The following is a 22,357-nucleotide window of genomic DNA, read 5'->3' as shown; positions in this document are numbered from 1 at the left end:
TCTATGCATTGAGATTTACAATTTAGGGAACTTTAAGCAGCATTGAGTCGACTGATTCAATTATTTATTAAAATACTTTACAGACAAAGGTATTAGAAAAGTAATAATGTGAATTCTTACCCAAACACTGCAGCAATACCACAATTTAGTCTTTTTTTTAAGTTAGTAAACCTGTTGCCTTAAAATTATTAAATAAATGAACTATGTGCATAATTATAAAAATGTAGTTGTCAAACTAGTGGCGTCATGGTGGCACAGTGGGTCACCTCACAGCAAGAAGGTTCCTGGTTCGAGCCCAGGCTGGGTGATTTCTGTGCGGAGTTGGCATGTTCTTCCCATTTTCGTGTGGGTTTCCTTCACAGTCCAAAGACATGTGCTGTAGGTGAATTGAATAAGCTAAATTGGCCACAGTGTATGTGTGTGAAAGAGTGTGTATGGGTGTTTCCCAGTGTTGGGTTGCGGCTGGAAGGGCATCTGCTGCGTAAAACAGATGCTAGATAAGTTCCGACCCCGGATTAATAGAAAATGAATGAATGAATGAATTAATGAATGAAGTTATCAGCCTAACAGTTCCAAGTTGCAACAGGTTTACCATGTAAAATAACTAAGCTTTTGATGGTGCAGACCTCAAAGTTATTACAAGTTGATAATGTGAAATGCTGTCTAGTTTTTAAATAAGGCTTATTGTAAAATGATCTCTAAATGAATCATTCAGACAAGCCTGAAACTATAGCAACACAAACATTCAATGCACATCAGTATCTATTCAAAAGGACGTATGAAACATAATACCATGCGGCCAAAATAACGATACATGACAGATGACATCTTAAATAGTTAGTTTATTTAATTCATTCACAGTTGTAGTCTTTAACATTTGCACAATAGTTTATTGTGTGTTGCTGTGAGAGTTTCATCTCATGTAACAACTTTCTGCCTAAATGTCGTTGGAAAGATAAGACTTCTGAACACATTTTACCACTGTTTGTTTTCCGTTACTCAGGTAAAGTAATAAAACATATTCACTGTCACACTGCAGCCTGTGGTATTATTTACATTTTCATGTTTAAACCATAATATTGTAGTCAAAACATAAAGCGACAATGACAAACTGCATAAAGCTTCAAATTTCTAGTTTCCATATCTGATGACTGATCGATTTGATAGATATTGCAGCTTTTAATAAATTATGAGTTGGAAAAAAGGTGACATGGTGGCTCAGTGGTTAGCACTGTTGCCTCACAGCAAGAAGGTTACTGGTTTAAGTCCTGAGAGGGTCAGTAGGCATTTCTGCGTGGAGTTTGCATGTTCTCCTCGTGTTGAATAAACTAAACTGCCCCTAGTGTATGTGTGTGAAGGAGTGTGTATGGATGTTTGCCATGCATGTGTATGATTGTTTCGTTCTGCTGTGGTGACCCCTGATGAATAAAGGGACTAAGCTGAAGAAAAATTGATGAATGAATGAGATGGAAAAAAAACACAAATAACAATAACAAAAGTGTCGCAAGGTACATTGGGTAGTATGTTTACAGACTCTTGTGAAGTTCATCAAAAAAAAAAAATTAAGTTTAAGACTTCATGTTCAGACATTACAGCTTACAAGCACAATTATTACACAAATACACAATTCCAACACCTATAAAACATGTAAATCATCATTCCTACTCATACTGAAAAGAAAATGTGCAATATACGCTTTAATTGCAACTCCGGAAAATAACACAGTCCCTCATGCAGGAATATTCATTCATTCATTTTTTTTAGGCTTATTCCCTTTATTAATCTGGGGTCTCCACAGCGGAATGAACCCCCAACTTATCTAGCAGGTTTTTACGCAGCGGATGCCCTTCCAGCCGCAACCCATCTCTGTGAAACATACAGGAATATCTCACTAGCTATTAGGACTGATTCACTTTATGTAATGTGCTGTTTTACGTATATCTTGAAACTCACTTTACTTTATTGCACTTTAATTCAACATGACTGGCACTTAAACATAAATAATTTGCAGTAAAAGTTAATACACTAACTACAGTAGTTTAAATACTTAATACATACATGGAAAAACAACGTTCACATTCTCTTTGGTTACAGTTATTGCACGCTGCATAATTGAAGTACTTCCATATGCTCATATGATATCTACAATCACACTATTTAAATGATTTCTACAAAGTTACAGTGTCTTTCATTCCCATTGTGACAAAGAGCAGGGTCTCCTGAACTCCTGTCCAAACTCATGGATCCATTTATTAGCCACTGAAATCAGAATAAATATTTAGCACAATGTCAAATAAAACTGAAAGGAAATAGAGTATATATTTTATACATTATAAAAGACAAAAAGAGTCATCCAAACCAGTAAAATGTACTTTACCCCATTTGTTTCCCACTAAAACTGGACATCCTGCGTGTTTTGTTTTTAAATCCAGCTCTCCATTTTTGTGTAAGTTGTACCAAAACACGGCGGAGCCCTTCAATGACAGAAGATTGATGTGAATTTTACTTCATTGTAATTTTTCTTTTTATTTCTGTCCAGAGAGTTTTTTTTTTTGTAAGCCCATAAACAGTGTATACAATATATACATATAACAACTAATAGGCAGAACAATTATCCTTATCAATGAAAAAAAAAGAAGAAGAAACAGATAAAAAGGGGGTATGTAAAAGAATACATATTGAGAGAGCAAAATATACTTGTTAAATAGGAAAAGAGCCGCAGACAGTTGAAGTTTTTAGAGCCTTTTTGTACTAAGACAATTGGATCATGAAAGGTATTGTTTAAATTTGTTAAAAAAAAAAAACAGTTCAACACCATACAACTGTTTACTTTTAGATTGTTTATACTCTGTAAAGCCCAACACTACATCTTTCCAATACAAAGTACATTCATTATAAATTTTACTTCGAATAAAATTCAAGACACTTTTCCATAATGTTTTTGTAAATGGACAGTACCAAAACAGATGAACAACAGTTTCAAAACAGGCATCACAAAAGGAACAGTTTGAGATATCACTTTTATATTTTTTTTCATAAAATGACGGGCCAGATAGAATTTGTGAATTATTTTATAAGAAACCTCTTTTACTTTATTTGTTACCTTTTCCCAACATATATTATTCACTGTATTCAACCTCATTGTAATAAACAGAGATAGAAAATTAAGGTTTTACCTTTTCCGGCTTGACAGCAACTCCGACATTAGTGAACACAGTAGCGCCCCCTACCTCCACATCACTCATCTACACAAAACACATCACTTACTGCTCATTTTACACGAATGAATATGAAGGCATGAAATGTTTATAATTCTAACGAACGGGTAGAGACTTACATAAATTAGGAATGTAGCAGTCCTTTCATTCACCTCATCCTGTAAGATCAAGCACTTGTAAGTTATATTGCATTCATTTAACTGGTTAATACGGCTATCAAGCTCTCGTTTACACAAATTACATTGTTTATAGCAAATTAACATTTTCAGGTCATGTAGGCTATTCTCAATTAGAGATCAAAGAGTTACACTTGAAGAGAGAAGCAGCAAGTGAGTTGTGCTGTTACTGAAGGTGTGTTGTTCTTAAAGCAGGGATGCATAAAGAAAGTCATCAGGATAGGATATATATATATATATATATATATATATATATATATATATATATATATATATATATATATATATATATATATATATAGGATATTTTTATTTTATGATTACAAACCACAGCTTAGAAAGATCACTTGCCAATTCTCATAAATATTTGATTTGCAGTTTTGTGTCTAAATAAAATGTCATTTTAGTTTTAGTCCTGTAATATATATATATATATATATATATATATATATATATATATATATATATATATATATATATATATATATATATATATATATATATATATATATATATATATATATATATAATTATCCCATTTAGTGCATAACAAAAACGTGCCATATTTAATTTTAATTTTTAACATTTAATTTTAGGCAACATTTAACTCAATTAGTTAACTTTTAACTGACATTTAGAAGTTATTCCCTGATTTTTGAAAGAAACAAAAAATGCTTAATAAATATTTTTAAAAGAAAATGTCCTCTGACTTTAATGAAACAAAGATAGACTATAAATCCAGTAAATTCAGAGAAACAGAAAACTGCCATACAGCTAATGTGATTTTTAATGTGATCAGAGGCAATCAGAAACAGAGAAAGCCAGTTCAAGCAAGAATAATCACAGATCTTATGTACTGTAACTCTTGAATTCTATATACATTTATGATATATAAAATCTAAAATAAATTTGAAATACATTTATAAAAGAACAGTATGATCTTACCCCTGTATCAAAATGTGGAGTATATCTCCCACCAATCCCATAATTTTGAACCTGAAAAAACATTACACCACTTTTTATTTTACAATGTAAAATGTTTTATCTACCAAAGAGTAAATATAAAATAAATCATATATATATATATATATATATATATATATATATATATATATATATATATATATATATATATATATATATATATATATATATATATATATTTACATACATACAAATAATGTGTGTCAAATGTGTGTAGCATCATATAAATAAACAAATAAACAAATAAATAAATATGTTTCATATCTTTTTTGTATGTTGAATGTATGACTATCATACATTTTTTACTATGATTTACTGTAGATGTACACTAAATATGTGTAATTAAGTGTAAAAAATATTATCAAAAATCCTATCAGGCACATTTACAGCATTAAAATATTAATTTATTATATATATATATATATATATATATATATATATATATATATATATATATATATATATATATATATATATATATATATATATATATATATATTAATAAGAACAAGTCAGAATAAGTATACTTTTATTTATTTCATAAATATATCTTCTGCATTGAATTGATCAAAATCATTTAATTTCTAAAATATTTTAACAAAAAAGGATTTGATGCATTAAAAATGTTTGCTTGAGTTTACTACGCTTCCTCTAAACAAATAAAATCAATTAGTAAGTTTAATCTGATGCAAACACCAAAATAGACTTCTCGTCTTTGACACATTTTGACAAAAGCAGGTGATTTCATGCTTCCTGTGACATACATGTAGTTTTTCAGCTGATTCAACAGACAGTCCTGTGATATCTGCAATCCTCTGACTGATGCGAGCAACTGTGCCAACCTCCTCTAGAAAAACACTGAAAACAAAGAAGTAGCAATGAGTTTCACATTGTTAAGATTAGTTTCATGAACTAATAATGAAAGCAGACTAATGAACAATAACAAAATAATAATGCTATTTTTACAGCATTTACAATCGTATCTTAACAGGTTTTAAATATCGTAACAGGTTTTAAATACAGCATAGTATCAGATGATGACAGAATTTTCACATTAGAACGATCTTTCAATAATGAGATTATCACCTTTGAGAAGTACGAATGTCTGAAATTACTCCCCATCCAGTCTGAGACCTAGTAAGCTAAGCCACAAAAATAAAGAATAAATAAAAGATTACAGGTGTATGATTATATACCCAAAAAACACATGCATGTCTAAGCTGACATCATTGCTTAAGGAATTCATTGGGGCAAGTTTGAACTTTCCATTTCTTAATCAAACTTTGTGAAGCTAAAAGCACGCACTTCTTTAGACATTAGACATCTCCAGCATTTAAATTTGTCTGAACTAGATCTAATGGGCCAAACGTAATGGCCTCTAACCTCTGAATAGCACAATAAACCATGAACAACTTTAAGAAGAAATCAGATACAAATTAAACTGAAAACAATTAAATATTTGAGTCCTAACTTTAAGGTAGCCAGACAGCTGTTCTAACTACAAAGTTATATGAAAGCTAATGTGAAAAGAAGCCTTTTTATGCTGTCTAATAATGACATTGCATTTATTAATGAGTAAAAAGACTCTTGGAGGACTTTTAGAGGATGCTGCCCAATAATATTACAGTTAGCATGTGCACTCCAACCAGCATTACAGAGATCAACAAAGCTTCACAGAGCATTACTGGTTTTAATGCCATGTAGTTTTTTTTTTTTTTTTTTTATGTTTATCCGTTTTGTTTAGGCTAACTAACTCAATAGCAGTATTGTTTGCTTGTTAACAGACTTGAGAGTGGATTGTTGAACTTAATGACAAAGTTTATGATTTTCTAACTATAAGATATCGATTTAAGATACGATTTTGTCAGTTAATCAAGTTAAGATTTGCTTCTGTAATACGAATTTGCAAAAAATCCTAATTTGATGTATCGTATCTTACAACTCGTGTGAAATCACAATTTACAATGTTTATTAGGCTGGCTTGTCAAAGCCAGACTACTGAAATGCTATTTAAACTTATTATTATATTTTTTATTATTCTTCTGAGACTAAATTTCTGACTCTATCTCCTCCTAGAGCTTTTGACCTATTACCACCAAACTCGCTCCAGACCTCCAAACTATTCTGACTCGTGTTGCTATATCTCCTCAGACTGATCTGACTTTCGGTTTTCCGAAAAACGTCCCGGGACTGTCGGAAAAATCCCATTGGCTTAACATTGGATCAAACTTTGTGAGCTCATAACTCTGGGTCAGACTGTCACACAGACTTCTAACTGAGCTCATTTAACTCAGACTATCAAACTGCCAATGACTGATCACCTTTAAACTTTCTAGCCACGCCCTAGCAACCACTTTTTGACCCTAGTAACTGTCCCATAGACTTCTATTCAAAAGACTCTCATTGACTTAACATGGGATCAAACTTTATGAGCTCATAACTCTGCATCAGACTGTCCTACAGACTAATGGCTGAGCTCATTTAACTCCGACTACCAAACTGCCAATAACTGATGAGCTTTTAACTTTCTAGCCACTCCCCTGACTACCACATACTGCACCCTAGCAACTGTCCCGTTGACTTCTATTCAAAAGACTCTCATTGACTTAACATGGGATCAAACTTTGTGAGCTCATAACTCTACATCAGACTGTCATACAGACTAATGGCTGAGCTCATTTAACTCAGACTACCAAACTGCCAATAACTGATGAGCTTTTAACTTTCTAGCCACACCCCTAACTACCACATACTGCACCCTAGCAACTGTCCCTAGACTTCCATTACAAAAGACTCTCATTGACTTAACATGGGATCAAACTTTGTGAGCTCATAACTCTGCATCAGACTGTCATAGAGACTAATGGCTGAGCTCATTTAACTCAGTCTAGCCAGCAGCCAATCACTGATGGCCTTTTAACTTTCTAGCCACACCCCTAACTACCACATACTGCACCCTAGCAACTGTCCTATAGACTGTAATTAGCTGTGCTATTAAATGCTTATAATTCTAACATGCTAATGACATGCCAATCATGCTAGCAACATGCTACTCATATGCTAATCATGCTAATGACATGCTAACTCATACTAGAAACATGCTAATGACATGCTAATTTGTACTAGACTCACGTTAATAACTGGCCTACATGCATATCTTTGCTTAGCAGTGTCCTATTGACTTGGGGGATGGCTCATCTGACTCAGACAACCAATGAGCATCTCAATATGATAATGAAGCTCACAAGCCACGCCCCCAAATTGATTCCATAGACTTCCATTAAAATAGGCCAAGATGCATATCTTTGCATAGCAGTGTCATAGAGACATAGGAGTTGGTTCGTTTGACTAAGACAACCAACCACATTCAAGTTCACTCTGTAACCTCGCCCATAGCAACAAAACAGAGTACCCTAACAACCATTCATCAACAGCTATATCCCAGCATCGGAACATCGTAGAGACTTGGAGATTGGCTCGTTTGACTCATGCTAGCAAACGGAACTTCCTATATGCTACACATGCTAGCAGTGATTAGCTACATGCTAATATTGACTAGCCAAGTACTGTAACTTGCTAGAAATGCTTACTAAGTATAAATGTTTTATCAAGCATGTATGTGGGGCTTGCCTAGTAACCACCCAGGGTACCCTAGCAACTGCCTAGCAACCACCCAAATTAACCTAGCAACCGCCTAGCAACCACCTAGCAACGGCCTAGTAATGCCTTAGTAAGGGCCTAGCAACACCTTAGCAACTACTCAGAATACCCTAGCAACCACCTAGTAACACCTTAGCAACCATCTAGCAACCACTTGGGACACCTTAGCAACCGCCTAGCAACACCTTAGCAACCACTCAGAACACCCTAGCAACTGCCTAGCAACGCCTTAGCAACCACCTAGCAACCACTCAGGACACCCTAGCAACCACCTAGCAACACCTTAGCAACCACCTAGCAATCACTTGGGATACCTTAGCAACCGCCTAACAACACCTTAGCAACCACCTAGCAACCAGTCAGAACACCCTAGCAACCGCCTAGCAACGCCTTAGCAACCACCTAGCAACCACTCAGGACACCCTGGCAACCACCTAGCAACACCTTAGCAACCACCTAGCAACCACTCAGGACACCCTAGCACCCGCCTAGCAACGCCTTAGCAACCAATCAGAGCACCCTAGCAACTGCCTAGCAACAACCTAGCAACCACTCAGAACACCCTAGCAACCGCCTAGCAATGCCTTAGCAACCACCTAGCAACCACTCAGAACACCATAGCAACCACCTAGCAACACCCTAGCAACCGCCTAGCAACATCTTAGAAACCACATAGCAACCACTCAGGACACCCTAGCAACTGCCTAGCAACGACTTAGCAACCACTCAGAATACCCTAGCAACCACCTAAGCATGCTATGTGACATGCTAATTCATACTAGAATCATGCTAGTAACATGCTAATTCATACTACAATCATGCTAATAACATGCTATTTCATACTAGAATCATGCTAATAACATGCTAATTCATACTAGAATCATGCTAGTAACATGCTAATGCATGCTAGAATCATGCTAATAACATGCTAATTTACGCTAGAATCATGCTAGTAACATGCTAATTCATACTATAATCATGCTAATAACATGCTAATTCATGCTAGAATCATGCGAGTAACATGCTAATTCATGCTAGATTTATTCTAGTAACATGCTCATTCATACTAGAATCATGCTAATTCATTCTAGAATCATGCTAATAACCTGCTAATTCATACTAGAATCATGCTAGTAACAGGTTAATTCATACTAGAATCATGCTAGTAACATGCTAATGCATGCTAGAATCATGCTAGTAACATGCTAATTCATGCTAGAATCATACTAGTAACATGCTAATTCATGCTAGAATCATGCTAGTAACATGCTAATTCATACTAGAATCATGCTAGTAGCATGCTAATTTGTACTAGAATCATGCTAGTGACATGCTAATTTATTCTAGAATCATGCTAGTAACATGCTAATTCATGCTAGAAGCATGCTAATATGCTAATTTATACTAGAATCATGCTAATAAAATGCTAATTTGTACTACACTCATGCTAATAACATGCTAATCCATGCTAGAATCATGCTAATTTATGCCAGAATCATGCTAATAACATGCTACTTATACTTTTTCAAACTGTTTTTAAACTAAATAAACTATTACCAACAGGCTTTGTCAAGCCAGCCTCAAAGTTTGTCTCGACGAACTTTACTGTCTAGTTGCACATTGTTATTCTTAAGCCGAACAATTAATCTGTGCACATTAATCCATTGAAATAAAGAGTTTGTTTTGGTAACCTTCAAAATCTGGCCATTTTTGTGTTGATGTCTAACAACTTCAGCCACAATATTCTCAAAAAGAAAGCCCTACCACCACTCAATATTCTGCTTGAGTTGGAAGTACATCAACAATCTAAAATAAAAGTCTCAGGAACTTCTGGTTCAAGCGAACTTTAAGTTAAGACCTATAAAAAGAAACTTTCTGTAATATCCCCAAACATACCAAGATTCATGAGAGGGGTCTGGATGCAGACCTGGTGCAGTGCAATCTGAGCTGCATCCAATGCTTTTTAATGCGCTCACCTAACTCTGCCCCTAACCCTACCCGTCACAGTGATGTCACTCTCTCCATTGAGTGCATTGTGTCTGACATTGCATCGCTGAGTGATGCAATCTCAGCTTGCATCATGAAGGCTGCATCCAGATACTATTGAGATTCATCACATTGTGGGAACATTCTGTGAGGGTTAGCTTTAGCAAATGCTTGGTGAAGAGGACAAAAATATAGCCTATATATACAATATAAAAATCTATACATCTATGGTAAGTTCGTGTGCATGTGTGATTCACCTCAGGTCTGGCGATATCCTTGAGCGTCTCTATCTCTGTGTCTGAGATCACATCATGATATCTGATGATTTTAGGCTCGTCCCACAACTCCTCCTCTTTCACTGGTGCATACATAAGTCTGGGGTTTCCTCCACCCGTGCTGTACCTACAGGACAGCGCCCTCTGCCTCTTGGAGGTCTGATTTAATTAAACACAATAACACATCAAATCAATACACACTGAAGTATTATTAGATTTTAAATGGTTATTTCAATCTGAGACTGTTCACTTGCCCTCTCATCAACCTCTCCTCTACACAGGGCCTCGTAGGAGTTATTTGACTGTGTGTTCAATGTAAAAATGTCAGGGTTTGAAGTTCTCTGCAAACGAATGAGTCTGTAAAGGCCCAGTTGAACTTTGATTTCTTCATTACTTGGATCTGAGGCACAGGAGGTTATGACATCAACAGAATAATTGCTAAATTGTGTAGGCAATATGAATAAAGTATATAATAAAAAAATATTCATATTCATATTAAAGTCAGCATGAAATCAAAACTTACTCCTCTTTCTTTTGATGGAACGGCACAAATGAAGTTTATAAATAAACTTTGTAAAATTTATTTATAAACTAATTTTAAGAGGATCACATGCTTATGATTGACCGCTGCTGGTCTCCCATTAGCTAACACATGATTCACTAATCAGATGATTCCTAACTCACTATAGATAACCAGAGTTTCTTACCTCAGTTTCTTCGTCTTGAAGAATCCCCCCTCCCACCCCTACTTCCACTCCTTTCTAGAATGGACGACACGGCGGCCCAGTGATTAGCACTGTTGCCTCACAGCAAGAATGTCTCTGGTAAAGTCCTTATTGAACCAGTTGCCTTTTCTGTGCATAGTTTGCTTGTTCTCCTTGTGCCTTCGTGGGTGTTACGGCTCAGTATCTGTGCCTGTGTTTGTTTGTATTTTTTTCTCTCTTCCTCCTTCTCTACCTATCATTTTCTTTAGGTCCGCCCAGCTCATCTACCTATTGGCTAAGCAAGATGCCAGTCATCATTACCGTTTGCGATGACATCATCATTGGCCAATCACAAGAAGACTTCCCCACTTTAAAAGGAAGCCGGTGCAGTCGAAAGCTAGCTTGCTTTTTGCATGCTCACTGTTGTGTGTTTGCTATGTTGGTTGACTGTGGTTTGCTGGATAGCTGGATTATGTGATAGTTTCTTGTGCTTTGTGTGTTATAATCATTTGTGCTAAAATCGATCTTTAAAAGTGTTCTAATTGTGTTTTCTCTCTGATTACCAGATATACGACATGGGATTCGAGGAATAGTGTAGATGTCACGTGACCTACATGTTGCTACACGTAGGAGATACCAATGTATTATACACACTAGTTTAGAAGTGTGCGCCACTAATTGTAAGTTAGGTTTGCGTTTAGAAGTGTAGTTTATATAGGGCGTGAAAACACTGAAGACTTTTCTTTTTCTTTCTTTTATTAGATCATATAGAGATTGTGGGTTCTAGTTAGTAGTTTTGTTATTTTCTTTTCTTTGGCGCCACTTTTGTTCCTCCCCTTTATTACAACCATTTATTTTTGTTTTCTTTTTTTTGTAAATACTTTGTTTATCATTTATCCACTTTGTAAAATAAACACTTATTTTGGCATAATTTGGTTGTTTGACTGCTCCATTGCCGCCACCATTCATAAAGAGTCATAAGTTTTAAATGTTGCTTTTAACCCTAGCGTTTCCATCTTAATTAACTGTAACAGTGGGTTTCACCCGGGTTCTCTGGTTTCGTCCTATGATACAAAAAACATGCAAACTGAACATACCAAGTTGGCATCATATTCAAACTCTTAGTAAGCTGTATATCTCTCTTTAACCAACCCTATATCTGTCATTAGCCAGAAATGAATCAGGGGAGTTCATCAAGACCTACCTGAGCTCAAACTCCCCTCTCGCCCTGCTAACAGGTGGGAACCCAGGATCTTATAAGCTCAGGGCTCTCTCTCTGAACAGCAAGTCAAACAAGCTCATTACCAATCATCAGCCAAGTGTCAACTCTTGAAATATATAGTACTTTATATAAATGATGAATTTGTGCACTTGATGATTTTGTAAAAAAATGCCCTCATAATCTTTAATCAAATACCTTAACCTTCCCTCCCGCGTCAAAATAACATTTCTTCACTTCTGGTCACATGAAATGACTTAAGGGTGGGGATATCAGGTGCTTTAGGGCAGGGATATCAGTGCATGTGTCGGTTGTGCCCTGCCTTTATGAGATGCAATGGCTTAAACGAATATGATACAGTTCCATTTGTAAAATTTAGCTCCAGGGTCTTGTCATCATTGGGCATCGGAAAATATCTGCCCCAGAGGGTGCCGATTCTGGTGAACTGAGTGCTAACTGGCATTCAAATCATTCTCCGTTTGGTTAGCAATGCCAATGATCCAATAGTTTCCCAAAGGGTGAAAACAAGTACCACCCTACATTTTTAGCTAATTTCAGAAACCATTTCAAAATGATGTATGTCACGAAAAATGAGATTTTTAACTTCTGTTTCATGCTGACTTTAAATCTCATTTTACCATATTCTCACCCAGATTTAGAAGCTTTTGGCCAAAATAAATTGCCACAGGTAGGCTGCCAAACTGATAGGCAGAGGAACTAAGAAAACGTAGCAAATCATTCTTAGTAGTGGATGAGAAATCTGTCAGTCTGTTTAGACTGTGCAAAAACCAGAGAAAGGCATGCTGGAATTTGTCCTCTTCATAAGCAACCAGGCCAATATAGTAGGCTTCATCTGCACTAAGAGGTGTTTCTGTGAAATGCAAAAACGAAAGCATTGATCAGATTGGAATTTTTTCAAGGGGAAAAAAAGGGAAACTCTGGCAGTGAAATTGCACAGTTACAAATATTTCACCCTTTGTTATATTGTGTGGGTAGAGTTTGTAGATCTCCTGCAGCCCGATCAGTCCTAAAGCAGCACTGTTTATATCCTCCAGCTCTGGGATGAGTGAATAATCTAGTAGTGTCTGAAACTCTACAAGATTTTCACATAAAGAAGAGATCTATTACTGCATTGTGATCATACAAAAAGATTAATAAAATAGCTTAAAAGTGTTTATCCACTCTTTATTCACCAATACTTCATTCCATAAATAAATTACAATGCATATTTAGAGGTTTCAAGAAAAGGATCTCACCCTGATAAAGACTCTGCTGAGTGAATTTGGCAATATTCACCCATTCATGTCTCAGTCGTTTGAGGAGTTTGAAAGCTGCCACAGGGTCTCTCATGGTTTCCTCGGGGCTCTGTGGGTTGGAGAATGATCCCAGTTGAAGAAGCAGAAGAAGACTGCAGGATATACAATTCATCACATAGAGTGTTAAATATATAAATGTAATAATATTTTATTCATAAAGCAGATGAAGCAGATAAATAATTGCTTTCAAATACTTTACCTCTTCATTTTCTTTAGGTTTTCCTCTTCAGCATCAATATACAAGCTGAAGGTGTCCAGAAGGTTTTCCTCTTCATTAAAAAGTTGTGAAACTTGATCTAAAATACAATGACATATTTTGTCTGCATTGACCTTGTGTGATCTGACCCTGTCTGTTTTATTGAACTTGCTCCGAATGAATCCTTACCTCAGTCACCCTTAATTACAGATCCATAATAAAGTGCATTATATAGTATATACAGTATTTACAACTCTTTTTGATGAATGATACATGGTAATTGTCATTAATTGATCAATTGTAAAATAAATGTACTCTAATATACTAGGGCGTCAACATGATGTCAGATTGACTTTGAACTCCAACGTTATCGGATGTTGCATTTTGGGTGGAAACCCAACATCAGACCAACATCAGTGTCCAATGTCGGAGAGACGTTGAATTATGGTCACCTTCAATATGACCATCTAGTACAGCTGTTACAGCTTGACTTTGTGTACACGTTACCACTATATCTATCAGACTTTGGATTTTGTTTGCCATACCTCACGAATAAATGTCAGTATTTGACTTCAATAAGACGTCAGTTTAAGATGTTTGCTCGACCTTGGATTTTGGTCACTTACCAACCCAACCTAAAAACAACCAAATATCAATGTAATTTGACGTCATTATTCGACGTCAAAATAACACATTAAATCTTATCTAATATTACCATCTTATGACGTTGTGTGTATTGTAGTATATAAAATACACTTTAAAATATATCTTTCAATTAACAGTTTCCATATTTTGTGATGCACAAGTGTTTTTTGATTATTTACGGTTGAGAATTGCAAGAAGGGACCTTGATCTCAGATCTGTCGACTTTTAATGTTGAAAATTCTCTACAACCCTACAGTTTCTCTTAAAAAAACAAAGTGACTTTTATTGACATTTTAGTAGTTTGAAATAATACAGAAAATGTAGCTCTAAACTATTAAATATCACTTTTATATTAATTGATTATATCAAATTTTATATTTATTGATTTTTAAATATTTATTAAATGTGTTATTAAAAGTCACTTTTTCGAACTTGTTAAGAGTTGTTGGAAGAAAAATCAAGGTCCAGTAATTCAATTTAAAAGCATAAATAAATAGGGAAATAAATAAATAAATACATGAATCACAAAATATGAAAAATTGCTAATTTATGGATATTTTTAAGTGTACATTATATAGTTGTATAGATATTAGTACAGTAATGGGTAAATAATTTATATTACTATATTTGTTGCTTTACCATTGCAACTATTGAACTACCAAACAGAATAATTAAAGTAGTTTACAATAGTCTATGGTTAAAAAACACTATTTACTATAAATTACTATGGTCTTTTTCACAGCAACAGTTCAAACACAGAAGAGAACAAATATAAATGTCATGTAAAGAAGCAATTAACAAAAAAATAAAAATAATAAATAAATTAAAATATAATTAGGCCTACCTACTGATGAGAAGAATTCTTGTTCAGTTATACTGACAAACCACGAACACACCACAAATAATGTCAGCTCCTTCATCGCCATTATTAAATCAACTTCACAAAGCACAAAAAAATGTTTGGTGTATGTATCATGAACTGATAGCAGAGATTAAAAACGGACTGCTTACGGGCATCCTTTTAAAAGCACACCTGTATTACGTCATGAGACTGCATTACACAATTTCTCGGCACTGCTGCCATAAACACAATAAAATGAAAGTGAAAATAACATAAGTGACAATCATGATGATGTGTGAATAAAGCGTGTTGTTTGGTGTAATCAAATGGTTTTGATATAAAACACAGTATAATTTTGAAAGAAGAACACATCCTCAAATAATCATGCTCCCAATTAACTGCACAAATATTATTATTTTAAATTGTTAACTATCATAGATAGATAGATAGATAGATAGATAGATAGATAGATAGATAGATAGATAGATAGATAGATAGATAGATAGATAGATAGATAGATAGATAGATAGATAGATAGATAGATAGATAGAGATTTGGGAAATAAAAAAATATCAAAGGGGGACTAATAATTCCCCCTTTATTATAGATTATTTATCGCTACTCAATGGCCATATATAATTTGTACTTGGTCAATTGGCATCAATTGTGTGCATGTTCTCCCGTGTTCGCTTGGGTTTCCTCCTGGTGCTCCGGTTTCTCCCACAGTCCAAAGACATGCACTATATAGGTGAACTAAATAAACGAAATTGGCCGTAGTGTTTGAGTGTGTGGCGAGGCAGTGGCGCAGTAGGTAGTGCTGTCGCCTCACAGCAAGAAGGTCGCTGGTTCGAACCTCCGCTCAGTTGGCGTTTCTGTGTGGAGTTTGCAAGTTCTCCCTGCCTTCGCTTGAGTTTTCTCCGGGTGCTCTGGTTTCCCCCACAGTCCAAAGACATGCGGTACAGGTGAATGGGGCTAAATTGGCTAAATTGGCCCAAGTGTATGAGTGTGTGAATGTGTGTGTGGATGTTTCCCAGAGATGGGTTGCGGCTGGAAGGGCATCCGCTGTGTTAAAACTTTCTGGATAAGTTGACGGTTCATTCGGCTATGGCGACCCGGGATTAATAAAGGGAATAAGCTGACAAGAAAATGAACGAATGTATGAGTGTGTGTGTGTGTGTGTGTGTGTGTGTGTGAATTTTAGAGTGTATGGGTGTTTCCCAGTACTGGGCTGCAGCTGGAACGGCATCCACTGTGTAAAACATATGCTGGATTAGTTGACAGTTCATTCCGCTGTGGCGACCCCTGATGAATAAAGGGACTAAGCCGAAGGAAAATTAATGATTGAATGAGTTTGTACTTGTAATGAACTTTCCTAAGAGTTAATTATATACAGTTGTATTTGTTTATTGTGTATTTGTTGTGAAACCATTTGATGCATTTACTTGAAAGCACCATGTTTCCAGAAAGCATAAGAAACTAGTCTTTCCACTTCGGGATATTTATCTCACCAGCTCACCACATCTCTTTATGGGATGTCAGTTTGACAGGTCAGAATAATATGTGATTCTTCACCTGATGGTTTCACTTATCCAGAAGTGTGAAGCACTGATCAAATTTCTAGCGCTTTTGAAGCAATAATTCAATTGTCTAATTATGTTTCATCTCTCTAATTATGTTTTATCTGTCTAATTATGTTTCATCCTTTGACTAATTCATCATATCAAAAACTGTCATAAGAGTGCTGGTGTTAGCAACCCTTCATGTCGGCATCACATGCGAGTGTGAGTAATACAGAAACTGAAAGTACGCAATAAATCATCACATCAGCTTGAATGTGTTCCTCAGTTCACTGTAAACAACTCTTACAATGTTATGTTTTTGCTGAATAAATGTTTGTATGAGAAATTAATTATTTCATGTGCGTACACCATAAACTGTAAAATATAGGCGTACACACATATTACACTTGTTTTTGCTACACTGTGAGGACCAAAAATCCAGATAAGAATAATAAAACATGAGTCTATTAAACCTTGAATGCTAAGGAAAGGAAATTGTAAAAGACACAAAATTATGTTTATCTGAAAGTTTATAAATGCAGAATGTGCAGAAAAGAGATGTGTTTACAGGTTGGGTTGAGTTCTGGATGGAAAATACCATTTGGTCTGTATAAAGCACAATAGAAGTTTGTGGAAAGTCCCTGCAGTAAATTGACTAAGGTGTGACTAAAGTGTGACAGATTAACAGACCAAAGTGTGTGTCATGTTTAGGCAGCATGGTGGCACAGTGGGTAGCACAATCGCCTCACAGCAAGAAGGTCGCTGGTCAGAGTCTTGGCTGGGTTAGTTGGCATTTCTGTGTGGAGTTTACATGTTCTTCCTGTGTTTACGTGGGTTTCCTCCGGCTGCTCCAGTTTCCCCCCACAGTCCAAAGACATGTGCTATAGGTGAATTAAATAAGCTAAAATGGCTGTGGTGAGTGTGCAAGAGTGTGTGGATGTTCACCAGTGTTGGGTTGCAGCTGGAAGGGCATCCACTGCTTAAAACATATGCTAGATAAGTGGGCGGTTCATTCCGCTGTAATAAAGGGACTAAGCCGAAAAGAAAATGAATATACAGTTGAAGTCAGAATCACTGTCCCCTTTTGATTCTTTTTTTTATATATATATTTTCTGAATGATGTTTAACAGAGTAAGGAAAGTTTCACAGTATGTCTGATGATATTTTTTCTTCTGGAGAAAGCCTTATTTGATTTATTTCGGCTAGAATAAAAGCAGTTTTAATTTTTTTAAAAACATTTTAAGGTCAAAATTATTAGCCCCTTCAAGCTATATTTTTAAGATAGTCTATAGAACAAACCATCGTTAATGACTTGCCTAATTAACCTAACCTGCCTAGTTAACCTAATTAACCTAGTTAAGTCTTTAAATGTCACTTTAAGCTGTATAGAAATGTCTTGAAAATGTCTAATAAAATATTATTTACTGTCATCATGACAAAGATAAAATAAATCAGTTATTGGAGATGAGTTATTAAAACTATTATGATTAGAAATGTGTTAAAAAAAAATCTTCTCTCCGTTAAACAAAAATTCGGAAAAAATAAACAGAGGGGCTAAAAATTCAGACTGGCTAATAATTCTGACTTAAGCTGTATAAATAAGTTTGTATGTATGTATGTATGTATGTATGTATGTATGTATGTATGTATGTATGTATGTATGTATGTATGTATGTATGTATGTATAAATTATGAGTAAACAATGTCATAAATCATACAGAATATAACATTTTAAAATATCAATTTCTGAGCCTGGACCAAAAAAAAAAAAGTTGGATGTTGCACAGGGTATGTTGTTAGACAAAAATATATTGTGTGGGTCAAAATGATCATTCACCTTGCATGTATCAACTGACCTTGTGCCCTGCTTAATTACAGATCACAGTTTAGACAATACAGATAATACCAAAAGTATTTCTTTTTCAACATTAATTGCAAGACGTCTTAAATGTAATTTTTATCATTGGATTAGGGATCTTATGATTCGGTAAACCACCAAAGCAATATCACACTCGTAGCAGTGCGATATGGCTGTATATCGGCACTCGTGGGAGGCGTGCGATGCCCCCACCAGTGCCGATATACAACAATATCGCACTGCTACGAGTGTGATATTGCATTTATACAACAGTTTGACGACATAATTGTGTATATAAAAACAAAATCAAACCTAGAGAGTCTCAAAAACCCTTTTGTATGAGGAACTATTTTCTTCCGCATTGGATTCAAATCATAAGGTGACAGTTAAACAGCTGTTAAAACAGTTAAAAGCATCTTTTAAACTTTAGATCTGTAGTGTCTGCTTTTTGCTGGCTTTATGTGGGCGGAGTAATACACAAAGGGTAAAGAGGCTGTAGTTCTGATATTGCAGAATATCGCATGACTATCAGCCAATCAGATTTGAGAAACAGACAGAACTGTTGTATAAATATATATCAGGATCAGATTTTTTTGTACATTTTCAACTGTAAATATATAAAACTGTTTAAAATATATTTTTTGCTATTTTTGCTATTTGCTAATTTTTTATTAGTAATGTGCATTGTTATTTTTTACAACTTTCAAACAGACAGACAGACAGACAGACATAGGGATAGATGTAATGAGGTAAACTAAATTTATATGGATTATTTTAGTAGCAATGTGAACATATATGAATAAACTGTATTTTAAAAAAAGAATAGTAGCTACACTTTTCTTACTATACGCTGTTGTATCCAGCACATCCAATCCAACAGACGGCGCTACCGTGTGTTTGTGCTCAGTAAACCCCGTTGTTTCTGTTGTCTGAGGAGTCTACGTCACTTTGGCGCCGAATCATTCAGGGCAAAGCGCGCGGAAGAAAACATCGATTCTTCTGACTTTTTAACAACTCGCCGAAAGATATATTAAACACGTATTTGGGATTCAGCACTGCAAGACTACAACCATGCAGCGAAGCATAGCGTAAGTGTGTCCTGCTCTCTTTGTCTATTTTCATGTTTAGATCGGAGGATATTAACTGCAGCTTCTAAAACGACAGCGCGATTGACTTGAACTTAATCTGTGACACCAAGTTTATCTTTATATTGCACTTTTTAAGCGACTGCCAGAATTTACAATATAATATTAACTCGAGTAAACTTAGCTTAACTTAGTCCTAACGTGGTCTCGCTATTTCTCGCCTACAGGTCTTTCTTTCAGCCAATGAAAGGCAAGGAGAAGAGTGATGGACAGGCCAAGGGAAAGCCAGGGTACGTGATGGTCGATAATGCTTTATGAGTTAAACATTATGCTGAGTTTTCCCTTTCTAATTAAGTGTGTTGTCTAAATATATAGCTAATCATTGATTTTTTAAAATTGTATTTTGGTATATATTCTCTTTGTTAAAGGGATAGTTCACCCAAAAATGAAAATACTGTCATCATTTGCTCATCCTTGTACATATTTCAAACTTGTCTAAGTTTCTTTCTTTTGTTGAACACACAAAAAAATTCTGATTAATGCTGCAAACCTGTAACCATTGACTTTTACTATCTGTTTTTTCTTCTATGAAAGTAAATGTTTACAGGTTTTCAGCTTTCCTCAGAATATCTTATTTAGTGTTTAACTGAAGTAAGAAACCCATAAGGGTTTGGATCCACATTGAGGTAAAGTTGGTTTTATGTTTACACATCAGGACTTTCTTCTTTATAATATCATTTAATAAAATCTTTTTTTTGGGTTATCAACAGGGTTTTAAAAATTCTTAATGCCTTAAATCTTTAAAGCTAATTTTAGGCCTTAAAAAGTCTTAAATCTACTGAAATATAATGTAGATTGTCTTAAATCTTTTTTTTTACAGGTCTTAATTTTCTTTGGCCCAATCGAGCCATTAAAACCACACAATCACCAACGATTCCAATGTCAGTAAAACATTTAACTTTTTATTTACAGTTTTTTTCTCGGTGGCTTTGGTGCATTTCTCCCAACACTATTTACATTTGCACAATAGTTAATGCATTTCTCAAAACATTTAGTACAAACTGCAAAACCTGGTTGATAACATGCAAAAGTGCATCACATGCTCAAAATGGATAGCTCATTCCTCAAAAGCAATTATTGATGTCAATGAAAGTGTCAGTGTCTTCAAAAGTCCTGACACCATTGTTTTTGAACAAAATAGTCAAATGTCTTTGTCGTGTTTTCATTAGGACAGTTTACTCTGTACATTTATTCCAATCCAAAAAAAGTCAGATTTTGGTGACATTTCCTGAGAATGCTCAAGACAGCACTGTATACTATTTGCACAGCCATTTGAAAACTACAGTAAAGTTAGACATCGCTGCATTTAGTGAGGTATCTGAGTACAAGACACTGAGTAGGTATGTTTCACATGTTTACTGCATTTGCCCTTTACAAATCTAATTTATTCACAGCATTGTGCAAAAGAATAAAAACACCCTTATTTACAACAAACATAAACTCCCTTTGGGTAGAGCTGTGCACAACTGTAAACAGTATTGCAGTACATATTGGAACTGAACCTACAACACACAGGTCTGTAAATCATTCATGAAATTGTTCAATTCAAAGACATTTTCAGTAAAAAAAAGATTAAATTTTTTAAATAAAATTATCTTGACAGGCTTTGACAACTAGTTCAACATTTTTGTATGTAATGACTCAAGTAATGAAATGAGGACTATTAGTTTTATAGGGAATGACTATTCAGCATTTACAAGTTTAGTTAATTTTGACTGACATGACAAAAGCAAATGATAATGTTATAAAACAGCAGAGAATTGCATGAAAGCTATTGATGCATGTCCAAAAGTATTTGCAGTTGTTGGAAGGACAAACTCTCAATGAGTTGATCTTAGTTCAAACGAATGACTAATTGTTTTGAGAAATTCATGAAATGTTGTGCAAATGTAAAAAGTGTTGTATAAATTCACCAAAGCGACTGAGAAAAACATAAAATAGCATTTATTTACTTTCCTCACAGCAACATTGTTTAAAATTTCTTCATTTATTTAGATACTGACCTGGCCTATATATTTTTTATTAAATTATTATTATTATTATTATTATTATTGTGTTATTAAATGTTTTAAATTATAATAATTTTTGATAGGCAAAGTAGTGAAAATCTTTTCCAGCTGAGATATTCCAATTACATTCTTACCATTTAGCCCTCTATAAATCTAAAATTTAATTCATAAGGGTTTTAAAAATGTCTTAACTTGGTGAAACCTGCAGAAAACCTGTTTTTGCTAATTCTAAATAGTGAAATCATATTAGCAGCCAATAGCTATGTTTCCATCCACCTATTTTGCAAATGCACATTAAAAAACAGTTGATGGAAACTGTAATGCGCATAAATTTTGAAAATGCGCATAAAAAACTTTTGCGCCTAACTGGGTAGGATAAACTTTTTATTCGATAAGAAAAGATGCATAAACTGCGATGGAAACACTTACCGCACAAACTCCAGCATGCGCATTAAAAAAAGGTCAAGATTTTGCTAAAAGAGATCATGTGATGCTTAAAATGTGTGCTAATGGATAAAATGTCAGGTTGAGCACATTATAAAACATCTGAAATGTTGTTTTGGTCA

At 34.8% G+C, this 22,357-nt stretch overlaps 2 protein-coding genes across 5 annotated transcripts in view; one reads left to right on the top strand and one right to left on the bottom strand.

Moving 5' to 3' along the window:
* Positions 1 to 824: 824 nt before the first annotated feature.
* Positions 825 to 19,974, bottom strand: zgc:152670. 4 transcript variants are annotated; one of them, XM_073917651.1, is made up of 14 exons: positions 19,482 to 19,974; positions 13,738 to 13,834; positions 13,479 to 13,630; positions 13,196 to 13,315; positions 12,872 to 13,093; positions 10,554 to 10,699; positions 10,282 to 10,458; positions 5,465 to 5,520; positions 5,143 to 5,236; positions 4,340 to 4,390; positions 3,338 to 3,376; positions 3,177 to 3,245; positions 2,378 to 2,474; positions 825 to 2,259 (listed from the first exon to the last, which is right to left on the bottom strand). In XM_073917651.1, exons 2-14 carry the CDS (start codon positions 13,743 to 13,745, stop codon positions 2,189 to 2,191), a joined length of 1,302 nt encoding a protein of 433 aa, XP_073773752.1. In that variant the 5' UTR covers positions 13,746 to 13,834; positions 19,482 to 19,974; the 3' UTR covers positions 825 to 2,188. The 4 variants fall into 4 exon arrangements, 3 of the variants coding, with proteins under 3 accessions (XP_073773752.1, XP_073773750.1, NP_001070123.2); NM_001076655.2 differs by lacking the exon at positions 19,482 to 19,974 and adding an exon at positions 15,224 to 15,378 and having other exon boundaries at positions 826 to 2,259; XM_073917649.1 differs by lacking the exons at positions 4,340 to 4,390; positions 19,482 to 19,974 and adding an exon at positions 15,224 to 15,370.
* lig1 (ligase I, DNA, ATP-dependent) overlaps positions 19,709 to 22,357 on the top strand; it is a 42,660-nt gene continuing 40,011 nt past the window's right edge. Inside the window, exons 1-2 of the mRNA NM_001126388.1 lie at positions 19,709 to 19,725; positions 19,950 to 20,012. Coding sequence (NP_001119860.1) covers positions 19,709 to 19,725; positions 19,950 to 20,012 — 80 coding nt within the window. The remainder of the gene's footprint in view (positions 19,726 to 19,949; positions 20,013 to 22,357) is intronic.

This window comes from Danio rerio, chromosome 2, assembly GCF_049306965.1.
Source record: "Danio rerio strain Tuebingen ecotype United States chromosome 2, GRCz12tu, whole genome shotgun sequence".
NCBI classification, from domain to species: Eukaryota; Metazoa; Chordata; class Actinopteri; order Cypriniformes; family Danionidae; genus Danio; species Danio rerio.
This window is presented reverse-complemented; position numbering and strand designations above follow the sequence as displayed.